The sequence below is a fragment of the Lithobates pipiens genome, unplaced genomic scaffold, assembly GCF_037356315.1.
Source record: "Lithobates pipiens isolate NorthernLeopardFrog02 unplaced genomic scaffold, aLitPip1_a1.2 Scaffold_8, whole genome shotgun sequence".
Lineage (NCBI taxonomy): Eukaryota > Metazoa > Chordata > Amphibia > Anura > Ranidae > Lithobates > Lithobates pipiens.
In genome coordinates this window covers 273,484,448-273,506,847 of record NW_027507903.1, presented here as the reverse complement: position 1 = coordinate 273,506,847, position 22,400 = coordinate 273,484,448, and the positions used below count along the sequence as shown (strand labels likewise).

General features: G+C 42.2%; 1 protein-coding gene across 1 annotated transcript in view; it reads left to right on the top strand.

The window, feature by feature from the left end:
- The window catches only part of NUAK1 (NUAK family kinase 1), a 154,331-nt gene that overhangs the window by 90,322 nt on the left and 41,609 nt on the right, over nt 1-22,400 (top strand). The window contains exon 3 of the mRNA XM_077472017.1: nt 22,093-22,244. Coding sequence (XP_077328143.1) covers nt 22,093-22,244 — 152 coding nt within the window. The remainder of the gene's footprint in view (nt 1-22,092; nt 22,245-22,400) is intronic.

Here is a 22,400-nt window from a genome sequence, read left to right as displayed (position 1 = left end):
ATTGTTTCCAACAATGCATTACACATCATACTGTATTGCGTCACATTTAGCTCAACAAGAAAGAAAATGAGCAATCGTTAGGGGCCTCTCGCCCGTTGACCCACCACAGGGAGCCTTCCGGAACAGGTACAGACCAGTCCAAAAAGACTCCTCCGCGATCGACCGGGCCAGCACTGGATATAGATATATAGTGCCACCCATCATAGTGTCCAGTGAGGTAGCCCAATAGCTAGGTACAGATATCTACAAATGTTACTAACTGCTCACTCTAGTCGTTGTTTTCAAAGCAACTTTCTGAAGGAACGATAAGGCACATGGAAACAAGAGCAAAGGAGAATCAAGAAGATAAAGAAAAGGAAAGAGATACTAAGCGATAAAGAAAAGAAAGGGGAGAACAAAGGCGAGAGAATAGGAGATATAAGGGATAAGAGAAGTGGGAGAGAACGTTAAGAAATAGAAGAGGGGTGGGAGGGAGAGCGGGGGAAGGAAGGGGGAGGGAAGAGGGGGGTAATCACCGTGTGTGGTCCCCGCGCCAGATCACATCCGGTCCTCCCAAAGACTCCATGGGCTCCAGACCACATCATGAGCCTCAATCCGGTCCTGTATCCTGGCGGTCATCCTCTCCATCAATTCCACGTCCCTAATTCTAGTATGGAGCGCACCGAGGGTGGGGGGCTGTACTTTTTTCCAATGTAGGGCAATTAGACACCTCGCCGCTGTCAGGATATGTCTTGACAGTTTCTTTCGGGACTTCGTCGATTTAGGAAAGGGGATGCCCAACAGGAAGGTCTTGGGGTCCAGTGCCACCTGCTGATCTAGGATAGTTGTCAAGAGGCGCTGGACCTCTTCCCAAAAGGGAACTATAAGGGAGCATTGCCAGAAAATGTGGAACAGTGTACCCCTGTGGGCCAGGCACCTCCAGCATCTGTCGGAGGAGGTGGGGTAGATGGTGTGTAGAACGTCCGGGGTCATGTACCATAAAAATAAAATTTTATACGCATTCTCCCTGTAGAGCGTGCACAGGGAGCTTTTCGAGGCCTGGGACCATATCATCTGCCACTGCTCCTCCGTGATCTCCCCACCCAATGCCTCCTCCCACTTGAGCATATAGGCATACTTGCCTTTCAAAGGTTTAGGGGGAGCATTGATTATTTTGTAAATGGCAGATATCAATCCCCTTTGGGCTATGCCCGCTAGGATTACAGTCTCAAAAGCGGAGGGCGGGGAGAAGCGCAGGTCAGAGGATATGGTCTGGGCATAGTATCGTATCTGTAAATAACTGTAAAAACTCTGTCGCGGGAGGTCGAATTTAGATTGAAGGTCGGCATATGGCATCAGTCTCCGTGACCTGGGGTCCACCAGGGTTCCCAGATGGAAAAGATTCCGGGATGACCACGGATGGGACATCGGGTATGTCAGGGTATCTGGCACCTTAGGATGATACATAGTTCCCAGTAATTGGGCCGGGGGGACCAATGCTGCCGCACTCCAGAGCATACTATTAGGGTGAGCTGGGGCCAGCCAAAGTTTCTCGATTTCCGTCCATCTATTATATGACCGCTGGGTGAACCAGGAGGTCACTGCTCGGAGCTGGGCTGCCTGGTAATACTTAACGAGGTCCTGAAAGGCCAGACCCCCGTCCAAGTGGGAGGCAGTCATTACAGAGCGAGGTATTCTATGGCGTTTGTAGTTCCACGTGAAATTGAGCAGATCCGCTTACAGTTTTTTCAGATGGTGGTAAGGTATGGGGATAGGAAGGGTCTGGAAAAGATAAAGGAGTTTCGGAAGGATCGTCATTTTTACCGATGCTATCCTACCAAAGAGGGAAATCTGGTGCTTCCGCCATTGGGAGAGTGGCTGCCTGATAGTGCCATACAAGGGCGGGAAGTTCGCCTGGTATAGGGAAGCGAAAGTCAGGGTAATATGTATCCCCAGGTATTTCAATGAGGAGGTTTTCCAGTGATATCACACTTTGGGCTGACATTCTGGAATGCTATTATACATGTATTATTTTTTCTCAGCGCTACAATTTTTTACACAGAGAAAAGTTTACATACAACAAAGGTGATCCTGGCTCTGTGATGTCTTTAAAAACTTTTACTTTAAACAAATGATTTTTCCTTGCTGAAACCTATTGCATGTATTTAGGTATGCTAATTTGTGTGCATGTAGTTGGTTCAATGTAAAGAATCTTACCAGAATACGCCATTATTTTAATAAGGCTGCTAGTCTAGTCATAGCATACATAGGGCTGAGGACAAGTTCTCTGCTTCCACATGACAGTTCTGGGCCAATCACCAATACCCCTGCATGGGAGTCACATGCTCCTCTATACCTGAAAGACCTATTTTCTTCACTCCTATGGCCAGACAGAACAAGAAGGGGGCAAAGAAAAGGTTAGCATATTCTTCTAGAGGAAGGAGGGGGAGATTTGAAACAAGCCTGTTGCTTTGACCTTCAAGGTACAAGTGCAGGTCTGCGCTAAAATAAATCACAATTATAGCAGCAGCTTGGAAACAACCCTGACCCTCCATTCTTGCAGCTAAGAGGAAGATATCCTGGATCATGTCCCAGGAAAAATTGTCCGGCATCCTGATGGACACCACACCCAAATTTAGAAAGGTATGGGAGCCATGGGCCAGATACATAGGAGTTTCTCTCTTACCGGGAGTGCCTCCAAGCTCTCCCTTTGCCTCAAGACCTTAAAAATAGCCTTGATAGTCAACAGTTATGCAGATGTTCTACCCGACCTTCACTCTCTTCCCCTTAATCAGAAGTAGCTCCCCCCCCCCCTCCAACCCTCCAACCCTCTGTCTCTATTCCTCTTTCTTCTTTCCTTTCTCCCTCTTCTATAACCTATTTACGATGATTGCCTGGATAGGCAGATGATCAACACGATCATAATGCAGACATAACGCTCTTTAAGGGAACCCCCCTCCTGCTGCTCCCTGGATGCCTTCATTTCGGGGGATGGGGGGACCTGGGGGCCTGCACTCCTCCTCTGACACAGCATGATCCCGTCTGGGTTGTCCGGGGGGGGGCCTGGCCTCCCTTCTATTTTTTTCGTTTTTTTTGGGCTCCAGTTGGGCCGGTTCCCAATTCCTTTATGCCTTGTAATTGCTCCTATAGAGAGTGGTATTGCTTGAATTTTTGGATGTTCACTCGTTCATGGTTGCACTATTTAATATCTGATGTCTAATTTGATAATGGCAGGAGGCCGACCCGGCTGCCTATTGTGATATAGAGTATTAAACTACTTGTAAGTGCCTTTTCAAAAATAAAAAAAACTATTGAAAGATAAAAAAAAAATCACAATTTATGGTTGCACTAGTCACTTTCACATGCATGCTCATGATTAAAACATTTGCAATATAATACACAAAACATCATTTTTTATAATCTGTTATCTACAAAGCCACATTGTCCTCTGCAATAAACAGCATGGAAAAAAAATAAAACAGAGCATTGTATTACAAAAGTTTCCATTTGGATACATGAAGCAGTTCAGAGAGGAAATCACATGTGCACCTTTAGAAACATTTTAGCATGGACTTTCAATTGTAAACTTCTGAAAGAAAACTGGCTAACTTTTCTTCCGACCATAATTTTATAATTGCTACTATGGAACATCCAATTTTTCTTGACACCACAATTAATATTTTGTTGGATGGATAATGCATTCGGGTAATAATGTACTAAAGATAGCAGTGTAATTTCATATATTATGGGATTTATTGGCCACCTTCTTGTAAAGGAAAACCATGCTTTGTGTTGCCATCATACCAGTAATACGATCAGAAAACATTAGCCTGGTAAACTCATTATCTTAAAAGAAAAAAAAAATGTAATCGTTTTCATTTTCAGAGGGAGTTGGAGATCAGGTAATTTGTCCAGAGACAACTTCTCCTGGTTTGAGAAGACTGCGTAAAAGAGGATTCAACAGACGAGAGCCATTTATAGGAGTACAGAATGGGTCTTCAGGGCAGGGTACATACATGCTTCCCCTACCTCGCCTTCCATGTCAGATCATCTTGGCTGTTAGCTCAAGGGTGGGAGCATGCCAAAAATCGGCTTCATGCTATCTAAGACAAATAATAGCGAGACAAGGAGAACTGATAACCTGAAACGTCACATATTTACAGCTATGAATTTTAAGTGATCCCAGGTTTTCAGATTTTTTTTATGAAATAATTAAATTACAGCATTTATAGCTTCTGCGAATACACATGTGAATATTTTTTTTTTCCAACACATTCTACACACTGCAGGCTACTTGCTCCTCTCTGTACACATACACAAATAGTCTATGAATGGAGCAGAGCACGGGGGGCTTTCTACAAATCAGCATGTTACAGCAGTAAAGGATGCCTCAGTGAATTTCGTGCTACAGCATTTAGTTACTGCTTCCTACAACAAAGCTTGATATAAAAGAAAAAATGCTAGGACTAAAGTACAGAAAATTGTTTCATACTTTTACTTACTATAATTTTCTTTTCCTGGTGCCTATCCATGGCAGTATACCTGTGTCAAGCTTCGCCTTGGCTCCTCCCTAGGCTCCTCCCTCGGGATCAGGGACTATTAGAAAAGAAAAGGATTAGCGCTCTTCCAGCATTCTACCTAATATTGCATACCAAGGGTGGGATTGTATGCTGTCATATAGACAGCAGGAAAAGAAAATTACGGTACGTTTAACCACTTACAGACCGGACCATTTTGCTGGTCAAAGACCAGACCACTTTTTGCGATTCGGCACTGCGTCGCTTTAACTGACAATTGCGTGGACGTGCGACGTGGCTCCCAAACAAAATTGACGTCCTTTTTTTCCCACAAATAGAGCTTTCTTTTGGTGGTATTTGATCACCCCTGCGGTTTTTATTTTTTGCGCTATAAACAAAAATAGAGCGACAATTTTGAAAAAAACGCATTATTTTTTACTTTTTGTTATAATAAATATCCCCCAAAAATATATAAAAAAACATTTTTTTCCCTCAGTTTAGGCCGATACGTATTCTTCTACATATTTTTGGTAAAAAAAAATCGCAATAAGCGATTATTGATTAGTTTGTGCAAAAGTTATAGCGTTTACAAAATAGGGATAGTTTTATAGCATTTTTATGAATAATTTTTTTTTTTTTTTTTACTAGTAATGGCGGCGATCAGCGATTTTTATTGTGACTGCGACATTGTGGGGGACCCATCGGACATTTTTGACACATTTTTGGAACCATTGTCATTTATACAGTAATCACTGCTATATAAATGCAGTGATTCCTGTGTAAATGACACTGGCAGCGAAGGGGTTAACCAGTGGGTGGCAGTGTAGGGGTTAAGTGTTCCTAGGGGTGTGTTACTAACTGTGGGGGGGTTGGGCTTTCATTTAGTGAACACTGATCTCTGCTCCAATCACATGGAGCAGAGATCAGCGTCACTAGTTACTAGGCAGAATGGAGAAATGCTGTTTACACGGCATTTCCTCCATTCAGCCGTCCCGTGAGACGATCGCGGGTATGCCCGCGGCGACCGAGGGCAGGGCGGCATTGAAGATTGGATGTACCTGTACGCCAATATGCCTGCCCGTGCCATTCTGTCGACGTACATCGTCGTGCGCTGGTCGGGAACCGGTTAAACAATTTTCTGGAAGAGTTAACAGGAAGAGTTAACTTCTCTGGAGGAGATTAAACTTATTGCTGCAATGGAACTGCTGTTGCTGGTTCCACTATGAATCCCCTGCCCATCTTTTGAGTAGGAAAGCTTACCTGTTAACCCTCTGACTCTCTGTCTGCTGTATAGACTCTAAAACAGCCAATTGGCTGGTAATGGGATGAAAAATAACAGTCAGTAATTTCTGTGCACCCAAACTTAATGTACCTCCACTGCGCTCAAAGAAATATACGAGAATCCCTAAAGCTGCCACTTAAATTATAAATTAAATATGAAACGTATTTTAATGAAAAAACTGTGGTGCTGTGCTCACCAATGTGAAGTGACACCAAATGTAAATAAATCTAAAACGAACAATAAACTTTACAATAGCACCAAAAATAGTGGAACTGTGAAAAATTTGTGGAACTGTGAAAAATTATATATAAGACTGTGTATCAAAAATATGAATCAAAAATACACACACAAACAACAAAAAAATATAAACAACAAAAAAAAATGTAATTAAAATACGTTTCATGGTAATTGGGATGACTCCGCATGCTCGGCATTTAGGAATTTGAGAGCTGGTGAAAGTGAATATGTCTTTTCACAGATGAACCCTCGCCGCTTGCATGGCATCCTGATCTGGTTGGGGCCTTCATAGGTTTGTTTATGTTGCCTTGATGTCGGATTGGACTTCTTTTGACGCACAAGGCTGAAATACATAAATGTACAAGCATAAGTGCTCTTTTTTTTTGTTTTACTCACCTGTACAACGGTTCCTACCTTAAATGTTGGAGAGGATCTTGTTTGGGTGGCATACTGCTTATTATAGGCAACAGACAGAAAAAGCAGCTAGAGAAAAATAAAGGCATTAGCGACTGGTATTTCAGCTGGAGCAAGGAAACGGTATTCCTGAGTAAATAGAAAGAAATCACATTTACCGTTGGCAAAAAACAGGGTCCCCTCCAGGAGCTCCCCACATAGGCAACCTCCTCAGATGACAACAGGCTGCCATGCTGAAAACCCCCAGTAATTAACAATGGCAAAGGGAGAGACATCTGTGGAGTATACAACCCTCTAAAAAAATGATTTTGACAAACAAGGGCAAAAAATGCAAAATTTGCCCTTATTCAAGATGACCACCATGACCTCATGCGCAGCTGGCAGCACTAGGACTTATGCGGCCCGTCCGACTCAGCCTGTCCCACAAAGCTGGCTCCTGAAATCCGTGCATGGGCAGAGTGGGCAGGAAGACGCTGAGGGACCCAGAAAAGTGAGGTATGCGCCACCCACTATAGTAACTAGGAATGAAGGTACAATATCACAAGGAGAGGAAGGTGGTGGGGGAGGAAGAAAGCAAAAAAAAATAGAGAGAGTAATGCAAGAAAAGGAAAGCAAGAGAAAATGGATGACAGGATGGAGAAATCGAAGGCTAAGTGAAAAATAGATATAGCTGTTTTCTTTGCTGCAGGCTTGAGCAAATTCCAGTATATAAATGCAGATCGGAGCTCTTAGTTAACCACTTGCTTACTGGGCACTTAAACCCCCCTCAGTCCCAGACCAATTTTCAGCTTTCAGCGCTGATGCACTTTGAGTGACAATTACGCGGTCATACAACACTGTACCCAAATGAAATTTTTATCATTTTTTTCCCACAAATAGAGCTTTCTTTTGGTGGTATTTAGTTACAGCTCGGAGTTTTATTTTTTGCTAAACAAACAAAAAAAGATGCAAAAAAAAAAAAAAAAAAAAATCATGTTTTAATAGTTTGTTATAAAATTTTGCAAATGGGTCATTTTTCTCCTTCATTGAAGTGCGCTGATTAGGCGGCACTGATAGGCTGCATTGGTGGGCACTGATGGGCTGCATTGGTGGGCACTGATGGGCTGCATTGGTGGGCACTGATAGGCTGCACTGGTGGGCACTGATAGGCATAGTTAAGGCGGCACTAATAGGCACAGATAAGGCGGCACCGATGGGCACAGATAAGGCGGCACTGATGGGCAAAGATGGGCACAGATAAGATGGCACAGATGGGTGGCACGGATAAGTGGCACGGATGGGTGGCACGGATGGGCACTGATAGGTACCACAGATAGATGGGACTGATGGGCACTGATAGGTGGCACTGATAGGTGGCTCTGATAGGTGGCACTGCTGGGCACTGATGGGCGGCACTGCTGGGCACTGATGGGCGGCACTGCTGGGCACTGATGGGCGGCACTGGGGTGCAGCACCTTTGAGGCAGATTTTGGGTGGCACTGTGGGTGGCACTGCTGGGTGGCACTGTGGGCACTGCTGGGTGGCACTGTGGGCACTATGGGCACTGCTGGGTGGCACTGACAGGGGGGCACTTACTTTATTTCAGGATGGCACTGCGGGTGGCAGGTGGGCACTGGCAGGGGGCAGGTGTCCGCTTGAATTGCTGGCCGTGATCGGGACTGATGTCCCGAACACGGCCGCCGGCGATCGGCTTTTTTTTTTCTCCTCGCGCTGTCAGCGCGAGGAGGAATACTAGCCGATTACCGGCTCCGTTTTATCACATGATCAGCTGTCATTGGCTGACAGCTGATCACGTGATAAGGGGTCGGGATCGACCCCTTACACGGATCGGTGATCAGGCGAGTCTCACGGACTCGCCGATCACAGAGCGCGCCGCGCGCGCCCCTCAGGGGGCGTGCAGGCCGCTCGTAACCGGGACGACGTCAATAGACGTAGTCCCGGCAATCTAGGTCCGCGCTAATGCCGTCATTCGGCAATAGCGCGGATCCCAAGTGGTTAAGAGACAACTGCTGTCCCAAAAGACCCACAGAAGGGACTCCATTGTCTTATGAGCGTATTTAGCTGCCCAAGCATAGGGACTGCACCTGGGAGAGGCTTGAACCCAGTTGGAAGCTGTCAATTGCAGAGGTAAGGGACGTTCCACCACCATTCACTGACCATGAGGTATGAGGAAAAAAAGGAGACTGCTGGGAGTGCACTAATCCCTTTCTTTTATAATATTCACTGGTTCTGAGGGAGGGACCAAGGCAGAGCTTGTCACAGGTATGCTGCCATGGAGGCACCAAGAAAAAAGATTTTCCCTCATTACCTGTGTGGTCTCAGAGACAGGAGCTGAACAGAAGCTCTCTAATTAATGCTGGTAGATTTTTTTGTTCAAAAATTTACGTTTTGAGAGCGTTTGGTTTTCTAATTGTTGGGTCAAATCGATGATTGTTTTTGCCCACAGTGATGAGAAAAATTGAAGGTGCACAATGCAAAATTTTCTTGAATTAATAAACTTTCATATGGTGTATGTGGTTTCCATTTGGGAATTAACATTCATTCTAAAATCAAATGTTAAAAGTGAACATTTTCTAACGACATTCACCCAGTCATCAAATGTACAAAGAATTTTTGTACGAATACAGACCCAGGCCACCATAACACAAGTAGAGCGGGTAACAGTAATAACCACTGTCAGGTTTTATTTCAATCTGTGTCTTCGTTAGAGATTTTTTCTCAATATCTGTTTGGTGATCAGGAGAGGAGATGGGGGTTACATTTACCCAACAGGAACAGGAATAGCAAAACAAATCTGAGAGAGTGTATAGGATAACATTCTCTGCCACATTGCAAAAGTGCCCTCGAGAATGGGAACACATTAAGTTTGTTGTTGACTTGGCCTCCAAATTCTCCAGATCTCAATTCAGTTGAGCATCTCTGGGATGTGCTGGAAAAACAAATCTGATCCATGGAGGCCCCACTATGCAACTTACAGGACATAAAAGATAAGTCCACCTTTCATAACATGTTATACCCATATTCATGTTTATGATTGGACCGCCTCCCACACCTCCCCGATTTATGCTGTGACACAATTTTAAAAAAACATGGCCAAGTGGGGTTCCACCTGCCCGGCCATGTCACTGATTGACAGGGCTCTGTGCATGGAAAGCTACAAGTTCCGGCGGCCTATGTGGCTGTCGACTTGTCATTTTCAATGCACTACCACGGTACTACCACAGTATTTCATATGAAAGTTGAGACCGTCATTAACTGAAACAGAAACCGCTGTGTAGGAGGCTTAAAACCTGGATGAGAAACAGACAAGCTATCCAACTAAGGTGATTCTGTGGAAGACGGTTTCATGTCACAGGTCGTAAACATGGCAAAAATGAGCACAGCAGCAAGACAGAGATAGTTATACTGCATCAGCAAAGTCTTTCCCAGGCAAAGATTTCAAAGCAGACTGGGATTTTGAGATGTTCAAGCTCTTTTGAAGAAGCACAAAGCAACATGCAATGCTGAAAACCATAGAAACAGTGATCTGCAGAGGAAACTGAATGCAGCAGATGAAAGACACACAATGCTTCTTTTCGACATTGGAAGCAAGCAGTGCCATTAGTACAGAACTGGCGGAAACTAATGGGACCCAGATATACACATCTGGTGTCTGGATGAATTTGGCCAGAAGGGGTCTTCATGGAAGAATTGCGGCCAAAAAGCCATATCGCCGATGTGGAACCAAGGCTAAGCGACTCAACTATGCACAAAAACCCAGGAACTAGAGTGCAGAAAAATGTACCCCAGTTCTGAAAGCATTCTTCATTTACAGCATTTTTTACACACCTGCCTAAAACTTTTGCACATTAGTGTATACAGTGAGGGGAAAAAGTATTTGATCCCCTGCTTATTTTGTTTGTTTAAAGTACAAAGCAAGAGAGAGTGCACACCAGCCCTAGTGCATTAACATTTATTAAATCTAATAAGTAAATAAAAAGCCAAGTATCGCACTCGCAAGTTGCCGAATTTGTTATAGCGTTGAGATCAAGAGCCTCCACGGCTGCCTCATCTCCCGATTTCCTGCTCCCTGTAGTGGCTTGCAGCGGGGATAACCAGGCATTCAATTTGCCTGCTTGCTATGAGTACACTATCCCTCTCTCCGCGTCTCACATGCACGGACCAGCCGGCTGTGAATGACGTCACTCGCGGCCAGGGGGCGGATCTCTCGGCGTGCGTGCTGACTCCTAGGCTGTGCATCAGACTGTTTCCGTGACTACATGTTTCGGAGGCGTGGCCTCCTTCTTCAGGTGACGCCCTGATGTCTGTTTGTGATTTAAGTATGCAAGTACCCTCCCAACCCTCCTCGCTAGTGCCAATCACAGGGAGCTTTTGATCGGGGGGGGGGGGGGGGAACATGCCCAGAAGCACATCTATCAAACAGAAAGGACAATGTGGAAACAACAACAAGCACATATTTGCAGATGGTCTAAGATGTACTTTGCAAAAATGATTACTAATTAAAAATAGGACTTTGCATTTTAATATATGTATATGTATATGCCATACTAGAGTAATTAAAATAAAATTTAAATAAATATAGAAATAGTAATAAAAATTAAAATAAAATAGCACATTGCAGAACATCTCCAAAAATAAACATACATATGATAAACAGAACTCGCAGATATATGACAGATATAATTACAATATAAAGGGTAAATTTTCTGTATATCATATACCATGTTTAGTATACCTTTTTTAAAATGGTCAATTACTAAAGATTAATATAAAGAATAATAAAAAATTTATATAAAAAATATATAATAAAAATAAAAATATATATAAAAGAATTCCTTATAAGGGTCAATGTAAAATAATTTTTTTTTTAAAAATTCCCAAAAATTCATTTTAGAGGTCAATGTAAAATTAATTTCTAAAAATGTTAATTATTCATATGAAGAGAGAATTTTTTTTTAATTAATGATATATATATATATGTATGCTAACATACACATTATCCATACAGATATGTATTGTTTACATCATATAATCATATGATCATATAATCATATGAGGGCACCAATTTCCAAGTCCTCATTTAACCCTTCCGGCGCCATACTGTTTAACGTAAAAATCCAAAAAGATTCTCGTTTGCAGTCTATCAAAACGTTCACCCTCTGGTATGGACATAGGTATAGCTTCTATGCCAAACAATTCAAGCCCCTTAGTGCTACCTTCATGCTTATGTTTAAAATGACGTGGTTTTCAATTTTTTTTTCTATGAATCTCCTATGTTCACCAAAGCGGGTCCTCATTTCACGTACTGTCCTACCTACGTAGAGGAACCCACATGGGCACCTCAACCCATATATCACAAACTGCGTACTACAACATATAATTTGCTTAATCTGGAACCTGCGACCATCCTTACAGCTAAATGTTAGTTATTTTGTTTGTTTGCCCACTGACAAAGAAATGATCAGCCTGTAATTTTAATGGTAGGTTTATTTTAGCAGTGAGGGACAGAATAACCACATAAAAATCCAGAAAAATTGCATTTCAAAAAAGTTATAAATTGGTTTGCATTTTAATGAGTGAAATAAGTATTTGACCCTTTGCAAAACATGACTTAGTACTTAGTGGCAAAATCCTTGTTGGCAATTACAGAGGTCAGATGTTTCTTTTAGTTGGCCCCCAGGTTTACACACATCTCAGGAGGGATTTTGTCCCACACCTCTTTGCAGATCCTCTTCAAGTCATTAAAGTTTCGAAGCTGACATTTGGTAACTCGAACCTTCAGCTCCCTTCACATATTTTCTATGGAATATCCATCCACGACCCATTTTCAATGCCCTGGCTGAGATAAGGAGGTTCTCATCCAAGATTTGATGGTCCATCGTCCCTTTGATGTGGTGAAGTTGTCCTGTCCCCTTAGCTGAAAAACACCCTCAAAGCATAATGTTTCCACCTCCATGTTTGACGGTGGGGATGATGATGGGGATTCCCCCTTTTCCAAACACGGCGAGTTGAGTTGATGCCAACTTGCTCTATTTTGATCTCATCTGACCTCAACACTTTCACCCAGTTCTCCTCTGAATCATTCAGATGTTCATTAGCAAACTTCAGATAGGCCTGTACATGTGCTTTCTTGAGCAGGGGGACCTTGTGGGTGCTGCAGCATTTCAGTCCTTCACTAGTGTGTTACCAATTGTTTTCTTGGTGACTATTTTCCCAGCTGCCTTGAGATCATTGACAAGATTCTCATGATCATTAAAAATCCACACGGTGAAATCCTGCATGAAGCCCCAAACCTAGGGTGATTGACAGTTAATTTGTGTTTCTTTTATTTGTGAATAATTGCACCAACTGTTGTTACCAACTCACCACGCTGCTTGGTGATGGTCTTGTAGCCCCTTCCAGCCTTGTGTAGGTCAACAATCTTGTCCCTGACAACGTTGAACATCTCTTTGGTCTTGGTCATGGTGGAGAGATTATAATCTGATTGATTGCTTCTGTGGACGGGTGTCTTTTATACAGGTAACAAACAGAGATCAGAAGCACTCCCTTTAAGGGAGTGCTCCTAATCTCAGCTTATTACCTGTATAGAAGACACCTGGGAGACAGAAATCTTGCTGATTGATAGGGGATCAAATACTTATTTCACTCATTAAAATGCAAATAAATTTATAACTTTTTTGAAATGCGTCTTTCTGGATATTTTTGTTGTTGTTCTGTCTCTCACTGTTAAAATAAATCTACCATTACAATTATAGGCTAATCATTTCTTTGTCAGTGGGCAAACATACAAAATCAGCAGGGGATCAAATACCCTTTTACCTCACTGTATATTCATTTAAGTGGGTGGACAGCACCAGTAGGTAAACATGGTTGTCTATGCAAGTAACCATATGTATCCCCAAAAAAAAACACCAAATGAATCAATATATAATGAAAAGGGGTTACATCACAGTAAGTCTACACCTGTAGCCAGTAATATAGCAATTTCAGGCATCGCTGCCCTTTATGCCTTGCCCTGCCTAGTCTGCACCATGCAATAAAAAAGTAAAAATGAATGCTTAGGTCCAAATGGCTACATTTATACAACACATGAGAAACCAAGGAGGTGTTGCCACTTGTTAACCATTTCCTATAGCAAACTGTTGCTTATTATGCTGGTCATCTACGTCAACGCGATCCCTCTCTGGCCAGTCCCTATCCATTCTTGCATATTTGCCAACTCTTATTTGGTAAAATACCTATGTATGACAGTATGGACATATAAGGGGAGATTTACTAAAATGGTAGACTGCAAAAATCTGGTGCAGTACATAGAAACCAATCAGCTTCCAGGTTTTTTGTCAAAGCTTAATTGAACAAGCGGAAGTTAGAAGATTGGCAACCATGCACAGCTGCACCAGATTTGTCACTCTCCAGTTTTAGTAAATCAACCTCAGTGTGCCAATATGGGGCAGATACAGCTGGAGGTGAAAACAGCTCTGGACCAAAATCTTAACACACATCCACAGTGGGAACAAAAAACAAAAAGTTTAAGAGAGTGGACAGCAACAGTAGGTAAACATGGTTGTCTATGCAAGTAACCCAAAAAACAAAAAAACATGTATGGTGCATATTGGTAAAGGGCAGGAATGCCTGATGTTCCTATATTACTGGCTATAATTGTATACAGCACCGGTATGTAAACATAATGTGCTGTAACCACTTTACAATATTATGTGATTAATTTGTTTTTTTGTGATCAACCTGGCATAGACAACTTTGTTTACATACCGGTGCTGTCCACCCTCTCAAACTTTGTATTTTTTGCCCATTGTGGCTGTGCATAGTTTGCATTTGGTCAAGAACTGTTTTTAGCATAAGCAGACAGAATTACTGATATAATCTGTGAAGCTCCGTTATGTGGTTCCTAGGCTGCTAGCCAGCACAAGGGACAATGAAGTCACATGTAGTAGGGCTGGTAAGGTATATTTACTGACTCATTAAAAGGCTCAGGCTTTAAAGGAGGAGTGTTTTATTGAAACTTCTAGTACAAGTATTTAACTTTTACAACAAAATATAGAAACCTAGAAAAGTGATGGCAGAAAAAAGACCAAGTGGTCCATTTGAGTATACCATTTTGTTTTTGTTTTGTTTTTTGTTTTTTAGCTTATACATGTATTTGTATTATTATTTTTTTGTTAACTTTTTTGTCTGATCTACAGTATGTTTTTGTCCCAAGCAACTTTTTGCCAAATCCTTTTTTATGCTAGATGCTGCTATCAAGTACAAACACAAAATAGTAGACACATGTTAAATAAACAGTGAGCATGGCGTGCATAGCCAGCATCGGAAACATTTTTTTGGTGATGATGAAACAACAGACAACAATAAACTCACATAACTGTAACATTACATGCTTAGACATCATTCAGCTCTTAACACAAATCCAGGACGTCTCAAGAAGAAACAAGTGATTGTTAAGGTTTTGTACACATGTAAGCGAGATATTTTCCACTGCTCTGCAATTGAGGCCAGCACTGCTAGTTGCACACTTACATGTACTTGTCATATTTTCTCTGTAGTACCCACTTCTATTTACATTACTTCACTTCCTCCAACTCCACCTGTAAAAGTTTTATTACAACATTGCATACATCGTCATCACCACCACTTCTTCAGAAAAATAGTGTAGGTTTGGAACACTAAAGGCTAGTTTACATTAGAAAAAACACACATACATATAAAGGACTGGTGTAACGCTCAGCGCTGAAACGCCTGATTTAGCAAAATAGTGGGAGGACATGCAGTACACACGGTTGGACATTCCGACGACAAAATCTGTCGGAAAAAATCAGATGGACTCTTCTACAGGGACACCCTCGGTGACTTTTCTGTGATTCTGGATCTGGAAAGTACCTACCTTCACTGTCACTATATAAGTGCACCTTATACTGTCAACAATTTGTATTTTAATCAAATACACTAATGCTACACTTTGATTTGCCTGGCGCTTCTCTTCCTTTTTTGCCTTCCCTTTTCCATAGTGATTGAGTCCCCCAGCCCGTGCCTGAAGCAGCCTCGCTCCATTTGCAGCATTTGTTTCAGAGACTCAGAGTTGACAAGGGTGAATCCCCTAGAACTCTATGTTCAACTCATTTATTTCAGGACTTTGATCAATCAAATTTTTACAAAAACTTTAGTTTTTTATTTATTTTATTTTTTTGTTACATTTTTAACTCTACAATATATTTTTATTGTTGCTATTGATGAATCAGCAAACTTATGCCCTGTACACATGGTCGGACTTTCCAATGGAAAATTTGCGATCGGATCTTGTTGTAGGAAAATCCGATCATGTGTGGACTCCATCTGACTTTTTCCATCTGAATTTTCGACACACAAAGTTTGAGAGCAGGATCTAAAATTTTCCAACAACAAAATCCGATAGTTTAAATTCCGATCGTGTGTAGACAATTCCCGATGGACAAAGTGGCATGCATGCGCAGAATAAATTACGAGACAAAAGCTATCGGCTACTGGCCTCTTTATAGTCCCATCCTACATGTTTTACGTCACCTCGTTCTGAACGATCGGATTTTCAGACAACTTTGTGCAACCATGTGTATGCAAGACTCTTGTGTGGACTCTTCTACAGGGGACACCCCTGGTGGCTCTTCTGTGATGCTGGATCTGGAAAGCACCTACCTTCACTATCACTATGTAAGTGCACCTTATACTGTCAACAATTTGTATTTTAATCAAATACAATAATGCTGTACTAGGAGTTGCCTGGCGCGTCTCTTGCTTTTTTGCCTTCCTTTTCCCTAAGGGCTATATTAACACTTGCTTCAAAATATGGCTTCGGACATGCTTTGTTAAAGCTCTTTGAATGCCAGCCAAAGCTCTTGTCACTAAATAAAATGGTTAGCTTACAGTCCTATTTACACCTTGCTTTTGCTTGGTGCTTCGATGAGGCTTCGATGAGTCATAGGTCACCACTAGAACTCACAGAAAACAATTGTTTTCTATTCACCCCGTTTGCCCCACAATGCTGGTGTGGTGCAGTGTGAAAACATGTAGCATGTCTGCTCTTTGCCGCAGCACACTGGTTGGCAAGACATGTCACTGCACAGCAGCCCAACAGACTGCACTGTTGTGCAGTGACATGCATAAAGTTTTTTTTTAATATGTACAGCTTCAAATTAAGTTAAAAAAAAAATAGTGCGCCGAAACATGAATTGCACTGATCCCTATATAGCCAACTCCTACACCAGCCTACAATGTAAAACAAGTTTTACCATGCACACTAGTGTGAACCTAGCCTAAAGAATCTATAAAAAAAAATTCATACATCCTCTAAGACTTTTTCCTCATTAATAAATATATATTTTTTCAGTACTTTCCTGCAGGACAGCAGACCAAAGCTGAACTCCAGGCAAGCAGCTACTTTCCAATACACATACAGTATGTGAATTATTTTACTTGTGTAGCCAAACTTATGATGCTGGCAGACCTGCAAGAAAACTCAGGTCCCTGACCTGTACAGCAGCAACAGCACAGTCTGGTTACAAATACACCCCCAGACTGCTGATTGGACAATGAAGCAGCATCATCACAGTAAAAAGGTCAACGCTTGTGCATTACATCTTTCATGGTGTCTAGTTTAAATGTTGCAGATAGGCACTTTGTTTTGTGTCTAGATCAGAGTAAAAATTCTCTTTGACCATTGGTCTGCTTAAAGTGTATGTAAATGCAAACAAATAGTCACATTGTAAAATGGTTGTACAAAACGTTGAAGAAATATCTTTTATGATCCTGCTGGTTTCCTTTCATATTTCAGTTTCCTGCTGCATTCTGTCAAAGATATCCATAGGTTCAGACCCAGGGTAGCATATACTTGTAAGCAAAAGGGTTAATGTTTATAATTGTAATTTTATGCACTTGGGTGGTTAAAACATGCATGTATCCTACATTCCAGGAGGGGAACAACTGAAGGAGTCAAAGGTCGAGAAGGATCTAGGTCAGGGTGTATCAAACTCAATTTCATTGCGGGCTGTATTAACATTATGGTTGCCCTCAAAGGGCCATTTGTATCCGTAAGGCCGCGTACACACGCGGGGACTGTTCGCCCAACTTTGTCCGCTGAACAGTGTTTCGGCGGACAGTCCGCTCGTGTGTGGGCTTTCAGCGGACAGTTTCAGCGAACAGTCCGCTGAACAAGGTTTTTCGGAATTTCCGAAAAACTGTCCGCTGAAACTTTGTTTCAGCGAACAGTCCCCTCGTGTGTAGGCTTGTTCGTCAAACTAAGTTCCGCGCATGCTCAGAAAGGATTTACACGCCGAAAGTTATAATGCAGTGTATAGGACGTCGTATTTTTCGTCACGTCGTACGTGCCGTTCACGTCATCGCGCACGGTTTCAGCAAACTGTTCGTTCGTCGTGTGTGGCCATGTCCGTCCATGCTAATTTTGAGCGGACTGTTTGCCGAAACTGTTTGACGGACAAAGTTGGGCGAACAGTCCCCGCGTGTGTACGCGGCCTAAGACTATATAAATGTTTCTACTCTTTTTCATATTAAATAATTGCCCCTGCATTTGATTAGTAATAACGTGAGACTTAAACCATGAAGGACAGGTGCAGACCTGCATGGAGGAATATAAGAAAACCTTATTGGAGATTGCTCAGACAGAACATGGTTCTATCATGGTGTTCTATCTGAGAAGCCTCCAAAAGGACCAGCGGTGTGTGACCCTCCTTTTCAATTGGCATAAAATTGTATTATTCTCATAAGTCTAAGCAGATATCCAGAGCACCCCACCCTCCTTACTTTTGATGTCAAGGCCCACCCACCATTCGAAGTCAAGAGTCCCCCACCCTCCCTTAGATCACAGTGCACCCCCCTCACCTTGTGCTGCTGCTGGAAAGAAATTGGGAGGCAGACCGTAGGAGAGGTGTGATGGCCACATGAAATGCCAGCAGGCCTTGTGTTTGACACATGTAATCTAGGTGTTCTGGCAGATCATAGGCTTAAAGTGGTTGTACATCACTTGTACTTACTGGCAAACCTATAATAAGGCTTACCTGTAGGCACTGTAAATATCTCCTAAACTTGCACAGTTTAGGAGATATTCAGAGTGCATTTAGCCGATGACATCATGGTGGCATGCACTCTGAAGGTCCGGCTTACAGTGCCAAACCTTCAGAGCCCGTGCTGGAAGCGCCGTTGGGCACTCGTATAGCCGGAGGCTGCAAACCTTAAAGATCTGAAGAAGATTTCAGCTGTCTCAGCGCTGACATTGAGGTGCTGGAGGGCTTCATTCTTGGGTAAGTTTCTCATAATGTGCTAGTATGCAATGCATACTAGCACATTATGACATTGCTTTGCAGGATTTTTTTTACCAGTTTATCCACTTCAGCCCCAGAAAATTTGGCTGCTGAATGACTGGGCCATTTTTTGTGATTAGGCACTGTGTCACTTTAACTGACGCTGTACCCAAACAAAATTGACGTCCTTTTTTTCCCACAAATAAAGCTTTCTTTTGGTGGTATTTGATCGCCTCTGCAGTTTTTATTTTTTGCAATATAAGCAAAAAAGAGTGACAATTTTGAAAAAAAACACACTATTTTGTACTTTTTGCTATAATAAATATCCCCACTTTTTAAAAAAAAAAGCTATTTTTTTCTCAGTTTAGGCCGATGTGTATTCTTCTACATATTTTTGGTAAAAAAAATGCAATAAGTGTATATTGATTGGTTTGCGCAAAAGTTATAGCATCTACAAAAATAGGGGATAGATTTATAGAATTTTTTTTTTTACTAGTAATATGTGATCTATGATTTTTATCTTGACTGCGACATTATGGCGGACACATCGGACAATTTTGACAAATTTTTGGGATCTTTGGCATTTATACAGCGATCAGTGCTATAAAAATGCACTGATTACTGTAAAAATGTCACTGGCAGTGAAGGGGTTAACACTAGGGGGCGATCGAGGGGTTAACTGCGTTCCCTGGGAGGTGATTCTAACTGAACCGGGAGAGGACTGACTAGAGGAAGTGACGGATCATGGTTCCTAGCTAATAGGAACACACGATCTGTCACTGCTCTCAGAACAAAACACGGATTTGTGTGTTTACACACACACTTTTGTGTTCTGTCCCTCGTGCTCACGATCGCTCATGGTCACGGTCATCGCGACCGTAGGCCACGAGCATCATCACCCCCGGTGTGCAGTGGCATGCCTGCTATCCCGATCCCACAAGCCGACGTAGAGCTACGACGGTTCACGGGATAGCACAGATCTACTGCAGTATAATGATGGTGGGTGGTCGGCAAGCGGTTAATAGCATGCAGTGCCAAGCTACTGTTTCTAAAGTGAGCAAAAAACATTTTTGTATTAAGAGGTAAAGACTCCAGAACTAGAGAGAAAGAGGGAGACAGTGAGTGAGAGAGAGAGAGAGAGACATAATTTTACACCTGTACAGATCATTAGTAAGACCTCATCTTGAATATGCAGTGCAGTTTTGGGCTAGGAAAGAATATTGGAGAACTGAGAAAAGTGCAGAGGAGGTCAACCAAACTGATTAGAGGTATAGAGGAGCTCAGCTATGAAGAATGATTAGCTGAACTGAACTTATTCTCTCTTAAGCGGCGATGGGTGTGACCACTCAGTTAATACATACATTACATGGTCCATATAGTGACTTTCATACTTAGGACAAGGAGAGCACTCTGGACGTGCAGCGTCTCCATGGCGATGTCTTGCCGGCAGGTCTTTTTCATCTCCACGAGCACCTGGGTGAGGTTACGATGGCGCCAACTGCCAGGCAAGTCGCCATCCAGGTGTTGGCACCCCTCCCCCCCAACATGCTCATTTGTGTGATGTTGGGGGTTGGCCTGCGGTGGTGTGCATTTATAGGCAGCCGCCCTGGTGGGGTTTTGGTTGCTCTGAGCTCTCTTGCACATCGACCTTCATGTTCTTCATTGGACTGGTTTCCCCCCTTCTTCTCAAGCACCAGGTATTTATCAGACCCTCCTTGTCCCCCCTACTTTCCCCTCTTCTGCAGGTGTCTTGGTGGCGACCTACCATTATGGTCTTCCACCTCCACTCCTGCTTAGTCACAACAATATTAGTCTCCATTTATGCACAAATCATCTTCATTATCCAGTCCACCCTCACTTTTAATTATTAATTCACATAGCTCCAATATTGGTTCACTTGATTGACTCACTCATCACTGATGCTTCCCATGTTTACACCAGTAGTGCTCAGTGTGCCCAGATCCGCCTGGGGCGATTTATGGGATGGGTGCCACTACTGAACATGCCCCCTCAGCTTCTGAAACTGATGCCCTCGGGTGACTCATGGTCTCTGACATTGCGTCATTAAGTGCACATATACTTTTCAGTGATCGTGTTTAAAATAAAAATGGGGACGGGTTTCTATCTGTCCTCCCCTATTTTGATACAAGATAGTTTACTTAGTTAATTTATTCTCCCATTGCAGATGGTCCTGAAGAGCATCTTAAAGCTGCTAAACCCGTCGAGCTACCAGATGTTGTGTACTTCAATTACACGCCTATTAAGATATATGTGCTCATATATACAATTTTTTATTGTGGCAGGGTTCAGAAAGACCATAGACCGTGCAGGTGCTATCTTGCAATATGTGTATATCCAATCATGAATGTTGGTGGATTCCTTAATCTTATCATGTGATTAATGTTTATAAATATGTTATTACCAGATATTACTGTTTCAGAAATTGGCACTATGGAAGTGTGCATTTCTATGTATATGAAATGTAATGTATGTTTAAATGTATCTATGTATTATTAAATACTTTACTATCCACCATTCTATTAATTTTGATACCGTGAGCTTCATACAAAGCCCCACCCTTTTTGTTGCATTTCTGCTGCTTTTCTTGCTGCATTTTTGCTCCTTTTCCTCTTAATGATAGGGATAAAGACACATGACCATACCTGGCCATGGCTTCATTCAAAGTCCCAAATTCCCCAATGCCCCCCTATTTTATGCTAGTGTACTGCATTGGCAAAGCCAAATTCAGTCGGAAATAGGAATGCATCAGGGAAGGAACAACTGAACTGAGTAAAGCTGGCCATAGACGGAGCAATTTTCTTTTCTGCAACCAAGGGTTGCAGTAAAGAAATTTGCTTGATTCTCCCATCAACACAGTCATTGTTGATAGGGGAATCCCTCCCACAGAGCCATTGTGTTCTTCCCCCTCCAGGATAACACAGTAATTATTGCTAGCGCTATAACAGCTGCTAGAAATATAAATGTAAAATCCAGCAGGCTGGTTGTACCCAAGTTGATTGATCAATTAACTTGTGTACATTCAGCCTGTCCCCACATGGTTCAAACCTCAGATGCTTCCTGCAGAACCGGCTGAGATTGAACCGTCTATTGCGGGCTTAAGAGTTGGCACCCTACCACAGATAGGGTCTTAACTTTGCTGGTATGTATTCAATAAAAGCAGGGCATAAAAAAATGAGGATTAAACTTTTTGATATTACAGTAACATGCAACAACATATTTTGGTTTAGATGTTTGGGCTTAGATACACTTTAAGTACGTCACTATATTCTTTCTGTTTACATGTTTGTGTGCTGCTGGGGCATGCATAATGACCTAATTCTTTGGTGTATCTTTCTTTCAGTATTTGAAAATAAAGATAAGATTGTGATCATCATGGAATATGCCAGCAAAGGTGAACTGTATGATTACATCAGTGAGAGGAGAAGATTGAGTGAAAGGGAAACAAGACACTTCTTTCGTCAGATTGTCTCCGCGGTACACTACTGCCATAAGGTAAGCAGAGTACATGCTAAAAGGAAAAAATAACACAATAAGGGAGCCCCCAAAGCTGCATAACCCATAAGTATACAACAAAAACACTATTTATTTGACAGACAATAGTAATTCCAAATGAACAATAATGCATCATCCATATAGGTAATGCGACAA